This window comes from Boleophthalmus pectinirostris, unplaced genomic scaffold (genome assembly GCF_026225935.1).
Source record: "Boleophthalmus pectinirostris isolate CB_2022bp ecotype Guang Dong unplaced genomic scaffold, ASM2622593v1 HiC_scaffold_4, whole genome shotgun sequence".
NCBI classification, from domain to species: Eukaryota; Metazoa; Chordata; class Actinopteri; order Gobiiformes; family Gobiidae; genus Boleophthalmus; species Boleophthalmus pectinirostris.
The window spans coordinates 34641631-34657754 of NW_026571353.1; the positions used below are offsets into that span (position 1 = coordinate 34641631).

Sequence of the window (16124 nt, forward strand, 5' to 3'; positions counted from 1 at the left end):
GTAGCCATGCCACTATATCTATACAAAAAAAAAAAAACAGCAGAGTCCCACTTTAAAGCTTTTTACAGAGCACCATCTGAAAAAAAACAAAATAACTCCAGTACTTTTCAAAACATTTAGTAAAAGTTCATGTTGCCTTCGGAGTGGAGGTTCAGAAGAGGATACCGGGGCTAAACGTGGGATCGGACATGTTGGCATTTTTCGTTTTTTCTGAAGTTGGTACTGACATGAAATTTTCCCCAGACACTAATGAATCTGTAAATTGCGGAAGTATGGGCAAATAAGAAGAACATATGATGAATTTTTGTGGCTTTAATTCTCTTTAAACATGCTCTGGGTCCTGCTTTGGGATAGTTATGTCACATTTTCTAACTTAAAATCATGTCTGCCTTGAGAAAATACACTTTCAATATATCAAACTTTATGTATAGAGCGCTTTTCATACAAAAAATGCAACACAAAGCGCACTTTAAACACTACATCTTCATTTCCAATAAGGCCTTTAGGCGTTAGAGCTCCCTCTGCTGTCAGCAATGGGAATTAACAAAAGTAAATCAGAAAGTAAATCTCTTTTGACCGCTTCGCTAAAAGATCCATGTGTTTGTTGTCGATAGAATGGGTCTGGTGATGGTTTATGGTCTTAAAAACTTGCCAGGAAAAATCCAGAGTTTTATCTATGACATAAAAATCCTGGCAGAATGCGAAGAGAGCATTTGTGAGCGCTCAGAGATTACAACTTTGGACACGATTTACTAAAAAAAAACAAAAAAAAAACTCTGGATTGCTTTGGATTTTGTTTTTTTTTAGTAAATCATGTCCAAAGTCATAATCTCTGAGTGCTCACAAATGCTCTCTTCCCATTTTGTTATGTCATAGTTAAAACTCTGGGTTGCTTTGGATTTCAATTATGACATAACAATCCTAGCAAAATGCGAAGAGAGCATTTGTGAGCGCTCAGAGATTATGACTTTGTATTGCTTTGGGTTTTGTTTTTTTGGTAAATCTTGTTCAGAGTTTAAACTATGACTTAACAATCCTGGCAAAATGTAAAAAAGCGCTTTCGTGAGTACTCAGAGATTTTGACATTGGACATGATTTACCAAACCACGAAACCAAAAACAATTCAGCATTTTAACTATACCATAACATCTGGAAAAATGCGAAAAGAGCATTTGCGAGCGCTCAGAGATGACGACTTTTGACAAGATTTACCCAAAAATGAAACCGAAAACAATCCAGAGATTATGGCTTTGGACAAGATTTACCAAAAAAAGAACCCAAACCAATCCAAAGTTTTAACTATCACATAACAAAATGCGTAAAGAGCATTTGTGAGAGCTCAGAGCTTTACAAGAAACAAAATCCAAAGCAACCCAGAGTTTAACTATGACATAACAATCCTTGCAAAATGCGAAGAGAACATTTGTGAGCGCTCAGAGATTTCGACTTTGGAAATGATTTACCAAAAAAACATGGATTCGATTTACCAAAAAATTACTACTATGAGTAATAATAAGTGCCCTTTGACCTCCAAACAAGCTATAATTTCATTTTCATTTCATTTTATACATTTACAGAGTTTTAACTATGATGTAACAATCCAGGCAAAAAGCAAAGAGAGCATCTGTGAGCGCTCAGAGATTACAATTCTGGATTGCTTTGGGTTTTGTTTTTTGGTAAATCTTGTCCAGAGTTTGAACTATGACATAACAATTCTGGCAAAACGCAAAAAGAGCATTTGTGAGCACTCAGACTTTGGATTGCTTTGGGATTTGTTTTGTTTTTGTGAGTGCTCAAAGATTACGACTTTGGACATGACTTACCAAAAAAAAAAAAACGAAACCCAAAACAATCAAAGAGTTTTAACTATGACATAACAATCCCGGCAAAATGCAAAAAGAGCATTTGTGAGTGAAAATCAAACCCAAAGCAACTGTAAAAACTCAAACCTGCTATAATTTAATTTTAATTTCAATTCAGTTTGTACATTTCATAAATAAAGGACCTCTCTGTGGTTTGGTTTTGTTTCTAAACGTTCACGTCAATAAAATCTCGAGAAATACGAAAATGGCAACACGTCCGATCCCAGTTTCATCCTGTGTACAGATTTGTAAAGTGACAGTTTGTGTGTGTATAGAATTGTATTTACCCAAAGTGCAAATGTGATTATAGATAGAACACTTTGATGATTTAACACTGTGATTTAGTTAAGACGACAACAGTAATGTTTTAGCGTAACATTCCACTTTTTTTTCAGTCCGCACCAGCGTAAAAACCCAAGTGGAGGTGTGTTGTGCGTATCGTATGTACAAAGTCTCGTTTAAATCCAAAAAAGCACATTCTTAAAGTTGTGTTTGAAAAAAATAAAATAAAAATCTATAAAAATCACAAGCAAAATCAAATTTCTGACGTGGTTAAAGCTGCACTGCGTAACATTTCTTTGCTCCATGGAGATAGAAGTCATTTTTCCAGGAGGTTCCAAAGTACGGCAGCGTTAATAATCCGTGTATCGTTCGTTCATTTGTTTCTCAAAATAAAACCAAAAAGAAGAAAACAAAATAACAACAATTTTCTTCATTATTTGTCTCCAAAAGCAAAATGAAAAAAATGTCATTTTTCGATTTTGTGTTTAAATGAATAATGGAAAAAACGGATAACGACATTTCCCCGTTTACGTGACTTAAACTGTGATGATGGACTGAACCAGGACTGAACCAGTTCTAAACCAGGACTAAGTGTCAGGACAGTCCCGGAGGTGTGCCCGCGTAGACTGTTGATCAGAACAGAGACCGGGACCAGACCAGGACTGAGACCGGGACCAGACCAGGACTGAGACCGGGACCAGACCAGGACTGAGACTGGGACTGAGACCGGGACCAGACCAGGACCAGACCAGACCAGAAGTGAGACCGGGACCAGACCAGGACCAGACCAAGACTGAGGCCGGGATCAGACCAAGACCGGACCAGACCAGGACTGCAACGGTTTAGTCCTACTTTAGATCTGGTTCAGTCCTGGTTCAGTTTAGTTCTGGTTTAGTTCTGATTTAGTCCCAGTTCAATCCTGGTTCAGTTTAGTTCCAGTTTAGTCCTGGTTTAGTCCCAGTTCAGTCCTGGTTCGGTTTAGTTCCAGTTTAGACCTGGTTTGGTTTAGTTCTGGTTTAGACCCGGTTCAGTCCTGGTTGAATCCTGGTTCAGTCCTGGTTCGGTTTAGTTCTGGTTTAGTTCCAGTTTAGTTCCAGTTTAGACCTGGTTTGGTTTAGTTCTGGTTTAGACCCGGTTCAGTCCTGGTTCAATCCTGGTTCAGTCCGGCATCACAGTTTAAGTCATGTAAACGGGGAAATGTCGTTACAGTTTATCCGTTTTTTCCTTTTTTCCATTTTTAATTTAAACACAAAATCGAAACTGAAAAAATGAATCATTATTTGTATATTTCTGTTCTTTCATTTTGGTTTTGGAGACAAATACTGAAGTAAATAGTTGTTTTTTTCATTTTAATTTTCTTATATTCGGTTTTATTTTGAAAAAACGAATGATACACGGATTATTAAACTTTTCTATCTCCGTGGAGACGAGCAGATCTGTGGAGAGGCGAGAACGCTCACAGTAACAATGCAGGCTTTTTCAAGGCGATTAAAACAAACGCGATTGATTCAACGCGAGATGGAGGAGTTTAATGCCATACTGCGTGACATTCCGAGCTCCGTAGAAACAAACCTTCTGCCCGGAAAGTTACGCAGTGCACCTTTAAATCTAACACTGAAGCTAAACGAAATAAAAACGGCGAAATTTTGAAAGTTCAGAGAAAGGCAAGTCGTTCCAGAGCTGGTTATTTGTTTATAGGTCCAGTTTTCTAAATCAGCAGTTTTTCAAATATCTGTGGTTCAGTGGATGAATTTGAAAGACCTAGGATTTAAGAAAGGAATTATCTACAGAGAAAAAAACTAAACATTTTAAGCAGGAAAACAGAGCTCACGAGTAATATCAGGTAAATGCGATGAGGATTCCAGGCTATTAGGTGTCTGAGGTCTGAGGGAGTGCAGCAAAACGTATCGTCTAAAAAACAACAAACGTCGATAAATTTTCCCACTTTACAATAAATAACGTCGTGAATTAAAGACCTTGTACCCGACTTTCCCGCGTATTCGAGCAAAAAGCGCCACCGCAAACTCTTTCGAACGAAGTATTTCCATTTTTTCGCGTTTTTAAGACGGCGAAAATCGGGTACGGAGCCTTTCCTTTTCTGTAGTGAGGGTTTATAGTGCACTTTTAACAATCCAGGATTAGATCGAGATGGACAGTAGATGCACAAACATTTCAGCGCAAAGCCAGGTGGTAGTACGAGTAATCGTCGTGGTAACAGTACTCAAAGTGGTAGTATTCGCAGCCGTAGAAGTAGTATAAGTAGCAGTAGATACAGTAAGAAGTCCACAGTTAAAGACGGGTCGCTCCATCACAACTGATAATAATAACTTGAATAAATCATTTTAAGGTTGCCAGTTTACTCAATGCCCATCAAGCGGAAGGTATCGTGTCCTTGAGCAAGACACTTCACCCACCTGATATGGATAAATGCCGCATCTTGGTGAGATGGTATCGGTGGTGGTCTGAGATGCCGTATGGGTGTATGAATAAATAATGCAATAAAGCGCTTTGAGTATCTTGTATCTGGACGTGAATATAATAAACTTAAAGCTACCATCTGGAAGCTTATTTGATTTTTTTTTTTTCACCAGTAGATGGCAGATGTGAAACCTGGTCCTCACCTCACCTGGACTTTGTTCGTCTCGTTTCTCTTTCCTCGCTTTCTTCTCCTTGATTCTTCAGGAAATGGGAGGGAAACTACAGAAGAGATGAAGAAACGACAGAGGATAAAAACTCCTCGTTAGACATCGGCGCAGGATAGAATTTTCAGTCCCGCTCCTGTCCGGTCACGCAAAGAATTGTAATTTTCATTCCCGCTCCCGCCTAGACTGGTTCATCAGCCGGTTTCACTTCGTGGAAACCGTCTGACCTCGCTGCATTAGGATTCATTCGCTCGACAGTAGGCGGGTACTTTTTTTATTTAACCAATCGCTGCTATTTGGTCGTGACGTATGTAATGCGCCGAATCCCGTAGGAAGAAGGGCAATAACGTCTTTCCCCTTGATAAAATTCACCAAACATTCTCTTTGTTCTGGTTTTAAATCCTCGATCTTGGGAATCGTTGCCAACACAGAATGTCTGTCTTCGTCTACATGCATCTCGACGCTTTGTTTACTGTTGTGCTGCTCCACAAAAGGGACCCAGACAGACGCTTGAGTTTGACGTCATGGCTTCACTGATTGTCCGGTGTGCGCTCTACAACGTCTGTGGTAGCTCCAGTAGCTCTCCACCCCCTTCCAAGGAGCTCATCAAGGGATTTCTGAAGTATACATATTGCCCTGAATAAGTCAAATCTGACTGATTAAGTGCCTATTTCCACTGTAAATGTATCATTTTGTTGCCTAATTTTGTGCACTGATTACTGGATAATGGTATTTTTTTTATAGACGTCTAACTGTACCTCATTTAAAGCTTGCCATGGCTCTTATATTTACTCCATTTCTGGCAACCCCTAAAATTAGAAGCTCTCTGACATTTTCGTTTAACAGAAAGTAGCTCACGGGAAGAAAAAGGTTGGAGAGCCGTGGTCTAGCGCATTCCGATTCCTGACCTAGTCGCTGGAGAGAAATGAAACTGAGCGGAGGCACTAGGTGGCGCCAGCCTGACTAGCTCAAGGCCGCATCGGCGATATTCTGTTCCCACCCGCAAGTCCCGCAAGACGTGGACGTTTGCTTTTTTAAGCTCTATCAAACACAGAGAAGCGGAAAGGAATTGTCTAAAATGTGTGCGAGATTAAACCACATCTGCAAGTTTAGGCGTCTTAAAATGTTTTCATTAATGCCAAATAAAATATCCAGCACAAATTATGTATGATAGGCAAACATTAATCATTTGTATATTTTCATTTACACTCATATTTAGTTTGCGGGACTGCAGTTTATCATCCCACCCTCCTGCGCCTGCTATGAGCTTTCAAAATGAGTCCCATGCCGCTCTGTTTTGCGTCGGGTCCCGTAGGTGCACACTGAGACCAATAAAGTTTGATTCTTTTCTCTGACGTCTGCTCCCGAATGCTCCCTTAGTGCATGTTTACTCCTTCCTTCCGTGGTTTTCTTTGGGAAACATTTGATTGACTGAAAAACGCAGGATCGAGGAGAGAAATCAAGGAAAGAGAACTGAGACACGGCCTTTGCCTTTGTTCGTTTTCCCTGTGCATTGAGGTCTTTCTCTCTGTGACAGCAGTAACACAGGCGGCATCTCGTGGTGAAGCGTGAGAATACAACAGGTTTAATTCCGGATGGTAGCTTTAAGGTCATTTTAGCGTATAATTAAGATGCAGCTATGAAAACAGTGAGAAAACGCTCCTGAAATAAGTGTTTTTTGTGAGCATAAATTTCCTCAGCGCCGTGAATGGAGACACAGTATAAGAAGAGTCCATTTTTAGCCCGCGCCCGTCAAGAGTGGCAGGTGCAGAGACATTCAGTGAGCGACTGACAAAGAATACAGCTGTGTAGAGTCTGAGAGGAACAGATGGCTCCATATTAACACGGGGAGGTGAGAAGTAAATGTGATTATCGGGAAACTCACACGCTGGAGTCCGCGCACTGTAAAAACTCATATCTACGAGGTATTAAAAAGATACATTCACGATATTCATGTTGTTGCGAGTAGTTTCGACGAGTAAAGATTTATTTCCTGCGAGCGTAATAGTGTTTGTTTTTCAGACAGGAAGTAAGAGAACTGTACTTAAATTTGTCAACGCAATAAGTCAAAAAGCCTCAACGGACTAATAACTTCTGCACGGAACAAGAAAAACATGTAATAATACCGAAACCTGTCTGAAATGCTTTAAAAGATCCACTGCGTAACTTTTCCGGTGGAGGTCTCCCTGGAGATACGATTGCTTTGCGCTGGAATGTTCCACAATATGGCATTTGTTTGATTACGAAGGGTTTAAATGTTCAGAAATACCTTGAAAAACATGAATTCTAATGGCCTTGTCGCACCTTGACGATTTAGCCAGAGTATGCAGACGTACGAGTCTGATTCATCAACTGGTTTCACTTCGTAGAAACCGTCTGACCTCGCAGTGTTAGGATTCGTTCGCTCGACGGTACGCGGGTACTTTTTATCATTTAACCAATCGCTGCTATTTGGTCGTGACGTATGTAATGCGATGTTCACGGGGCGAACTGGTATATTAAGCTTTTCCCAAATCCCGTAGGAAGAAGGGCAATAACGTCTTTCCCCTTGATGAAATTCACCAAACATTCTCTTTATTCCGGCTTTAAATCCTTGATCTTGTGAATCGCTGACAACACTGAATATATTGTTCTTCGCTGATTGGCTGGTGAGCGAACTTGCACTTCCGGGACGAGGAGAAAATTCAGTTTGTCGACTGGTCAAAAGTTAGTTTGGTTGAAGACGTTTCGCGGCTCATCCAAGCTGCTTCTTCAGTTCTGGTCAGACGCTGGTGGACACTTCCTTATATCTGTCTGCAGGGAGGAGCTAACTACACTGAAACTACTCTAAAACTAACACACACACTTGTTTACAGTTTCTGTTTGTTAGTTCGGCCTATTGAACTGCACAGGGTGTGGGGTCTAATGAGCAAAGCAAATCAGGGCCATAACGGGTGCTACGATATTTATTGCGATATTTTGTGGAGGCTAAACAGCTAAAACTTTTAATATGCGACTTTTTCCTCTTAAATGCCTTGACAAGACTTAATCCAAAGAACTAAGACTTAAAAGTGCTTAGAACTCTTGTAGTCTACACTGAAATGGAGCAAAGGATCATGGTCTATGTAGTTCCCTCTGTCTTTTGCTGCACCATAACTCTTAATTTAATCAAAGAGACTTGTAATTCGATATATTGTGATGGTCCACGATGTTATTGTGAGAACTCTGACGATATTTCAGGTTAGCGTCGCGTGCTTGTCTCCATGGCGATACATAAGTTCAATGCCATACTGTGGAACATTCTAGGCAAAGCTGTTGGCACACACTCCATCAGGATAGTTACGCAGTGCAAATTTAAGGCAAGTCCACAATTCTAGACAAATCTAAACTCGGACTAACCTGGGACTAAACCTAAAACTAAATCTGGACTAGACCAGGACCAAACCAAGTCTACGTCAGGCCTAAACCAGGATCAAAGCAGGATAGAAATAAATGTAAACCAGTCAAAACTACAAAAATCTAACGTGAATATACTGAATTCAAGTGTTTTTACTCATCAAGATATTACATTTTTGCAGTGCGTCGTTGAGAACAGTGTGAGGAGAACACGTTTTGTTGATTGTGAGGTTTCAGTCTGTGGTTGGTGAGGTTTCAGTCCCTTTCGATGTTTTTTCCATGTGTTGGTGTTGCGTTTGTGTGGTCCAGTTAACATTTATGATTATTTCCAGGTCACAAATATTTAGACTAATCATTGCAGCTGTAGTGTTGTTTCAGCTCTTCTGTTTGTGATGTTTCAGTACCTCTATTCTAGGGGTGTGCAAAAATATTGAAATGTCCCTACCTTATTGTATTTATTTATGTGACGGGAACAATGCACTTTAGTGAACATTTGTGATTGTGACATTGCAGTCGTTCTGTTTGTGACGTTTCAGTCCCTATGGTTGGTTATTTTAGAAGTCGTCTAATGAGAGTATTTATTTATTTATTTATTTGCCAGGGACAGTGTACATTAAATAGTATTTCTGTCTGTAATATTTCTGTACTTGCAGTTATTTTAGTTTCAGTCTGTGATTGTAACGTTTTCAGTCTTTAAAGTTATGATTTTGTTCATAGGTGAATTGTGTAACTTTTCTGGTGGAGGGTCCGTCAAATTAGCCTAATTCATCAGCCGGTTTCACTTTGTGGAAACCGTCTGACCTCGCAGCATTATAATTCATTCGCTCGATGGTTGACAGGTACTTTTTTTTTATTTAACCAATCGCTGCTATTTGGTCGTGATTTATGTAATGCACCAAATCTTGCAGGAAGAAGGGCAATAACGTCTTTCCCCTTGATAAAATTCACCAAACATTGTCTTTGTTCCAACTTTAAATCCTCTATCTCGGGAATCGTTACCAACACAGAATGTATGTATTTGTCTACATCCATCTCGACGCTTTGTTTACTGTTGTGCTGTTTCCACAAAATGGACCCAGACAGACGCTTGAGTTTGACGTCATGGCTTCACAGCTCTTCACTGATTGGCCAGTGGACGGTCTATAACTTCCGGGTTTTTGCAAATCGTCTAGTGTATTCCAATTCCTGCCCGAGTCGCTGGAGAGAAATGAAATTGAGCAGAGGCACAAGGTTGCGCCGACCTGGCTACCGTCAAATGTCATGGAAGATACCGGTCACTTTTTTGCATGTTTTTTCTAGGTATTTCTGAGCTATAAAACCACCTATAATTTAATAAATCTAAGGCAGAGCTGTTTAATGTAACACTGTGGAACATTCCAGGTACAGCAATGAACCCTGGAAACAAGCAGTCGACGGACCCCCAACCAAAAAGTTACATAGTTCACCTTTAAGTCTATGTAGTTTTTTAAGTAATTTTAGTAAATCGACTAGACAGCTTTTTTTCAAAATATCAAATGAATAAAGTGTATTTTGAGGAAGATTCAGTCCCTACGGTTGATAACATTTCAGTCCTTGTGGTTGTGACGTTTCAGTCTTTATAGTAATAATGTTTAAGCCCCTAGTGTTTTTTAAATCCATATAGTTTATTATTTTAGAAATCGAGTAAACAGCATTTCTTTTTCTAAATAGAGAATGATTAAAGTGTATTTTGATGAAAATTCCAGCCTCTATGGTTTGTAATGTTTCAGCCCCTGTGGTTGTGACGTTTCAGTCTTTATAGTTATAATGTTTAAGCCCCTGGTGTTGTTTAAAATCATATTGTTTGTTATTTTAGTAATCGACTTGACAGCATTTCTTTTTCTAGATGAATAAAGTGTATTTTGATGAAAACTCAGCCCCTATGGTTTGTGATGTTTCAGCCCCTGTGTTTGTGGTTGATAATGTTTTCAGTCCCTGTGACGTTTCATTGCGCATAGTTTGGGGTCGTCTCAGTCCTTGTGATAGTTGTCTGAGTCGGACAGCTGCTCCAGGGCCTCTTGGACTTCGGCCGTGTTTTCGGTCTCCGCTTCGGTCTCTTCCTCTTCGTTGCTCTCGGCGCTGTAGTCGATGGCCTCCAGGAAAGACGGCTCATCCTCGTCCAGGACGTACGTGGTCGTGCAACTGCTGAAAGAGACAGGAATCGAAATTAGCAACACACATTAACGAGAAAGAATGTGGTGTGTGAGTTTGTGTGAGTTAGGGATGTAACAATAACCGAAATATTTTGATAGAATTGCCAAAAATAATGCCATGCACCATCACAATATATCAAATTACATTATTATTGTACAGTATGAGCTAAAAACAGAGAACTACATAGACCATGATCCTTTGCTCTGTTTTAGTCCAATTTACAAGATGGAGTAACTGATTAATTAAACAGTTTTACATCAAAATTATTTGCATTATGACCGAAACGTCGCATTTTCACACTTTTACACAAAATACAGCAATAAATATTGAAACACGAGATGCATATCGTGAAAATATCGTATTGAGAGACTACTACTCCTACTACTCCTACTACTACTACTACTACTACTACTACTCCTACTACTACTACTACTACTACTACTACTACTACTACTACTACTACTACTACTACTACTACTACTACTACTACTACTACTACTACTACTACTACTACTACTACTACTACTACTACTACTACTACTACTACTACTACTACTACTACTACTACTACTACTACTACTACTACTACTACTACTACTACTACTACTACTACTACTACTACTACTACTACTACTACTACTACTACTACTACTACTACTACTACTACTACTACTACTACTACTACTACTACTACTACTACTACTACTACTACTACTACTACTACTACTACTACTACTACTACTACTACTACTACTACTACTACTACTACTACTACTACTACTACTACTACTACTACTACTACTACTACTACTACTACTACTACTACTACTACTACTACTACTACTACTACTACTACTACTACTACTACTACTACTACTACTACTACTACTACTACTACTACTACTACTACTACTACTACTACTACTACTACTACTACTACTACTACTACTACTACTCCTACTACTACTACTACTACTACTACTACTACTACTACTACTACTACTACTACTACTACTACTACTACTACTACACTACTACTACTACTACTACTACTACTACTACTACTACTACTACTACTACTACTACTACTACTACTACTACTACTACTACTACTACTACTACTACTACTACTACTACTACTACTACTACTACTACTACTACTACTACTACTACTACTACTACCTACTACTACTACTACTACTACTACTACTACTACTACTACTACTACTACTACTACTACTACTACTACTACTACTACTACTACTACTACTACTACTACTACTACTACTACCCTTTCTACTACTACTGCTACTCCTACCCCTACTACCCCTACTACTGCTACTACTACTACTACTCCTACTACTACCCCTACTACTACTACTACTACCCCACTACTCCTACTACCCCTACCCCTACTACTATTACTCCTACTACTACTACCCCTATTACCCCTGCTACCCCTACTACTACTACTATTACTCCTACTACTACTACTACTACCTACTACTACTACTACTACCTACTACTACTACCCTACTACTACCTACTACTACCCCTACTACTACTACTACTACCCCTACTACTACTACTACTACTTACTACTACTACTACTACCCTACTACTACTATTACTCCTACTACTACTACCCCTACTACTCCTACTACTACCCCTACTACTACTACTACTACCCCTACTACTACTACTACTACTACTACTACTACTACTACTACCCCTACTACTCCTACTAATAAATGCATCAGTTTTATGTAGCACTTTTCTGGACACTTTCCAGATTATTATTCATTCACTCCATACCCGATGGTGGTAAACTACTATTGTAGCCACAGCTGCCCTGGGACAGACTGAAAAGCTGCCAATCTGAACCATCGGCCCCTTCCACCACCACCATCACTCACGCACACAACACCACTTTCATTCTATTTCATAAACTGGATTAATTAATTGTTTATGGAACAAAACCATTCTGCACTGGAGCACGGTAACACTTTATTTTGTAATTGTGTTTTTATACGCGTTTATTTTACATAATTTGGAGGAGTGAAATGTGAAATGTGGGACCTGCCTCTCAAATCTGCAAAGCAAATTTACCTACAGGTAAGAATGAAGCAACCTAACCTAACCTACTAGGCAATGTGGGTGAAGTGCCTTGCCTAAGAACATGACAGTTTTTTGCGACTAGCGCCCCCGTGTGGCACCTGATTTTCTCAGCGGTCTTCCATCCAAGTACTAACCAGGCCCAACCTTGCATACATTCCGAGATCTGACGGGATCAGGCTTTGACATGCTGGTGTGGACTTCATTTGGGCTCTGTTGGCGACAAAATGGCCTGGTTTTCGTCATCTAGATCTTATTGTATTCTTTCTTTATTCCTTTTATAAACTGCCTATAGAGAACCTGCATGTGACGCCACGGCCTTGCTCTGATCCACTTCCAGCGGCAAAGTCCGGCAAGCCAGACCGCCACTAGACCACCACTGTAAAGTCAGCACATTTTTGAGTCGATCCTTTAATTTTCACATTAAGAAATATGGTGGAAAAATTGCGCACAGAGAGATAAAGACACAGGATTCAGTTGTATCGGATCCAGGTTGAAGATGACAGACGAGACAAGTGGAGCTGCCGACAGTCTGCCAAATACCCGTCAATATTCGGGGGGGTCCCCTTCTCCGAATTGTTGAGAGATACAGACTCAAATGTGAAAAGTGAAAAAGACACAGACAGCCTAAACTGAATAGGCTCTTCAGCTAATTCAACTTATAAAATGAACTGCATTCAGTCTCGTGTGAGAAATGCCACAGTCGGACTAGATCCAAACCAGAGTCTGCTGCTGTTATCTGAACTCAGTGCCTTCTGCTCCGGGCTGATGTGCGGTGAGTTGTGTACAAAGTTCTACATGCTGCTGTTTTATGAGTTCGTGGTGATGACTTGAGATGAGGACGGCCCGCGGTTTTAACGGGGAACGTAGAAACTAGGGATGGGCATGATTAGTCGATTAATTGATAATTGATCATTCAGAATTTAATCGATTACGTTCATTTTAATTGACAATCCGAATGTAGGTTGCTGTGCGTAGCGTGACCAAACAGGGGTCCTTACATGTGTCTCTGCATCAGAAGGAGCGAGACACAAACAGTCGGTCAGTCTGCAACACACCGAAGAGCAAATGCGTATTTAACGATGACTTTTAGAAGAAATTCTACGCTTTCCGTTCCGGTTGGGACAAGTGTGAGTCCATGTGCACAGTGTACAAAGCAGCACATATGTTTCTGTGTCCAGTGGGAAAAAGTTTTACCAGGTGAGAGTCGCTCAATGTCGATGACGAGTCCCCACCTCCCTCCCCCCGTACGGTGTCCTGGTTTTGACAAACGCAAATCTGGTCACACTAACCTGTATTCACCTGAGTCATGTCTTTTAATCCGACAGAAGTTGAACCACATCAGCGACACAAGAGCTGTTTTTTTCTTCGCTTAGTTTATGCAAATTAGCGATGCAGTTTTAAGTTTCGTTTCTGTGAGAGTTGCGCAAAACTGAATTAAACACATTATAATCTCAAACAGATTGATGTGGCTCTAGAGTCGTTACGGTTTATATGTCGTAAAGTTGAATTTATTTATGCAGATTAGTAGTGCAGATAGTAAAAATAATGATGATAATTTTAATATAAAAACGTTAATGATTAATCGATAATTGATCGTTAATTCTCCCGACGATCGATTAAGAAAATTTAATCGAATGCCCAGCCCTAATAGAAACCTTTCACAATTGGAGGAACATCGGGCTGACCCTGCGCACGTCTGAATGGGATGTCATCTGGACTATTTATTTTTAATTTTTTTGAGACTTTTTAGAGGGTCTGATGGGTTAATCGGTGGGGGGGGGGCACAAAATGGCGGCCAAAACAAAAACGGTCACGTGACTTCATTTGTGTATTATAATTTTAAAATCTGAGTCCCGTCCCCTTGTTCAGCTTTGTCAGGTTGTGAAGACGCTGCTGCTGAGTCCACGATTTATCACACGTCCAGTGTCGGTAACAACACCCCAAGTCATCATCCGCGTGTTTCCAAACGTCTTCCGGTAAGCGTGAATAGAACCTATTAAGCAGATTTACAGCCTCATTTCCGCCCCAGGGCAGCTGTGGCCACAACAGTATAAGAGCGTTTAGCAGTAGCGCTCCTCCAAAAGCACAAACTCACCTCCTCTTTTGTCAGATTGCGGTAAAAATATGTCAGCTTGATAAAAAACATTTAAAAATCACAAATTGTCTGTACTTCTTGTGCTTATTAAATTTGTACAACAGCATATGGCGTGTATGAATCACCCAGAAAGCATTAATTTATTGTCTAGATAATTTAAATATAACAAAAATTCATATAATTCTTTGTTGATTAGTCACGCCCATTTGAGCCATTTCTTTTGTGTGATTCCGAACATGTAGAGACAAAGCATGAAGACGTATGAACGGACTTGTCTCGGCGATATATTAGACAAATAAGCACTTAACATGCCATTTGGGGTCCTGCAGATAAGAGGCTCTCTCCAGTGAAGCAGTTTTTCCTGTGGGTCCTAATGGTTAAATGGTTACTGGTTCTTGAGGTTTTAGTGGCTTTAGTGGGTTTTTAATGGTGTTAATGGTCTGTAATGTAATCCCAGGGAGACAGTCCATCAGGCTTCACACAATCATCTGCTGCTGAAGGCCGGAGTGCACCGCTGCAAAACCCACGGCAAAAAAAACTACACCGGCCGTTCGGACACGAGGGTTTTACCATTCACAAAAGAGATTTCTGAACTAGAGCAAGAAACTCAAACAGAATATTAGTGTTTTGTCCAAGTAGTACAAGAGCTTTTTCTTTATTCACAGTAATTATTAAGGGTTTATTAGATGATTTAAAAGGCACAGAATGTCACTTTCTGGAAATGTCACCTGTTTGAATCCACGTAAATGTAAAAACCATGATCCAATCTCCATGAAGATAGAAACGTTTTATATTATACCGTGGGAAATTATAGTTAAAGGAACATTTCCTGCTTGTTTCAAAGTTAGATTGAATCACTTTGGATCGATTGTTTAGGCCTTGACATCTTGGATTTTTCCTGCAACGTTTTTTTCACTGTTGAATTTGAGCGCTAGAAAATATTTGAATATTTGAATTTTAAACATTTTGAAAATGTAAACTTAAAATTTCAGCAACTAAAATTCAGAACAAAAATAATTCAACATGTTTTTTCAGAGTTAAAAAATCCAAAGTAAGTAAAATTCAAAATCGGATGAATCAAATTATCTTCCACATTTCAGTTTTTATAGATATGATAGAGTTTAAAGGTGCATTGTGTAACTTTTCTGGTGGAGGGTCCGTCAAATGTCATTGAAATCAAACCAGACCAAGTTACCAGTTTTTTACATGTTTTTTTCTAGCATCTGTCATTTAATAAATATACAGCAGAAGGCATATCCATGGAAACCCCCAACCAAAAAGTTACATAGTGCACCTTTAAATTTGTGTAGTTTTAGTAAATCGACTTGACAAACTTCACACAATCATCTGCTGCTGAAGGCTGGAGTGCACCGCTGCAAAACCACGGCAAAAAACTACACCGGCCATTCGGACACGAGGGTTTTACCATTCACAAAAGAGATTTCTGAACTAGAGAAAGAAACTGAAACAGAATATTGGTATTTTGTCCAAGTAGTACAATAGTATTTTCTTTAATCACAGTAATTAAGTATTTATTAGATTATTTTAAAGTAGAATAATGTAACTTTCTGGAAACGT

At 39.6% G+C, this 16124-nt stretch overlaps 1 protein-coding gene across 3 annotated transcripts in view; it reads right to left on the bottom strand.

Moving 5' to 3' along the window:
* Positions 1–297: 297 nt before the first annotated feature.
* Positions 298–16124, bottom strand: part of agtpbp1 (ATP/GTP binding carboxypeptidase 1) — a 125021-nt gene continuing 109194 nt past the window's right edge. For 2 of the 3 annotated variants that reach the window (XM_055161333.1, XM_055161332.1), the window contains one exon: positions 298–10324. In XM_055161333.1, coding sequence (XP_055017308.1) covers positions 10150–10324 — 175 coding nt within the window. In that variant the 3' untranslated portion in view covers positions 298–10149. The remainder of the gene's footprint in view (positions 10325–16124) is intronic. The other variant, XM_055161334.1, reaches the window with a different exon arrangement.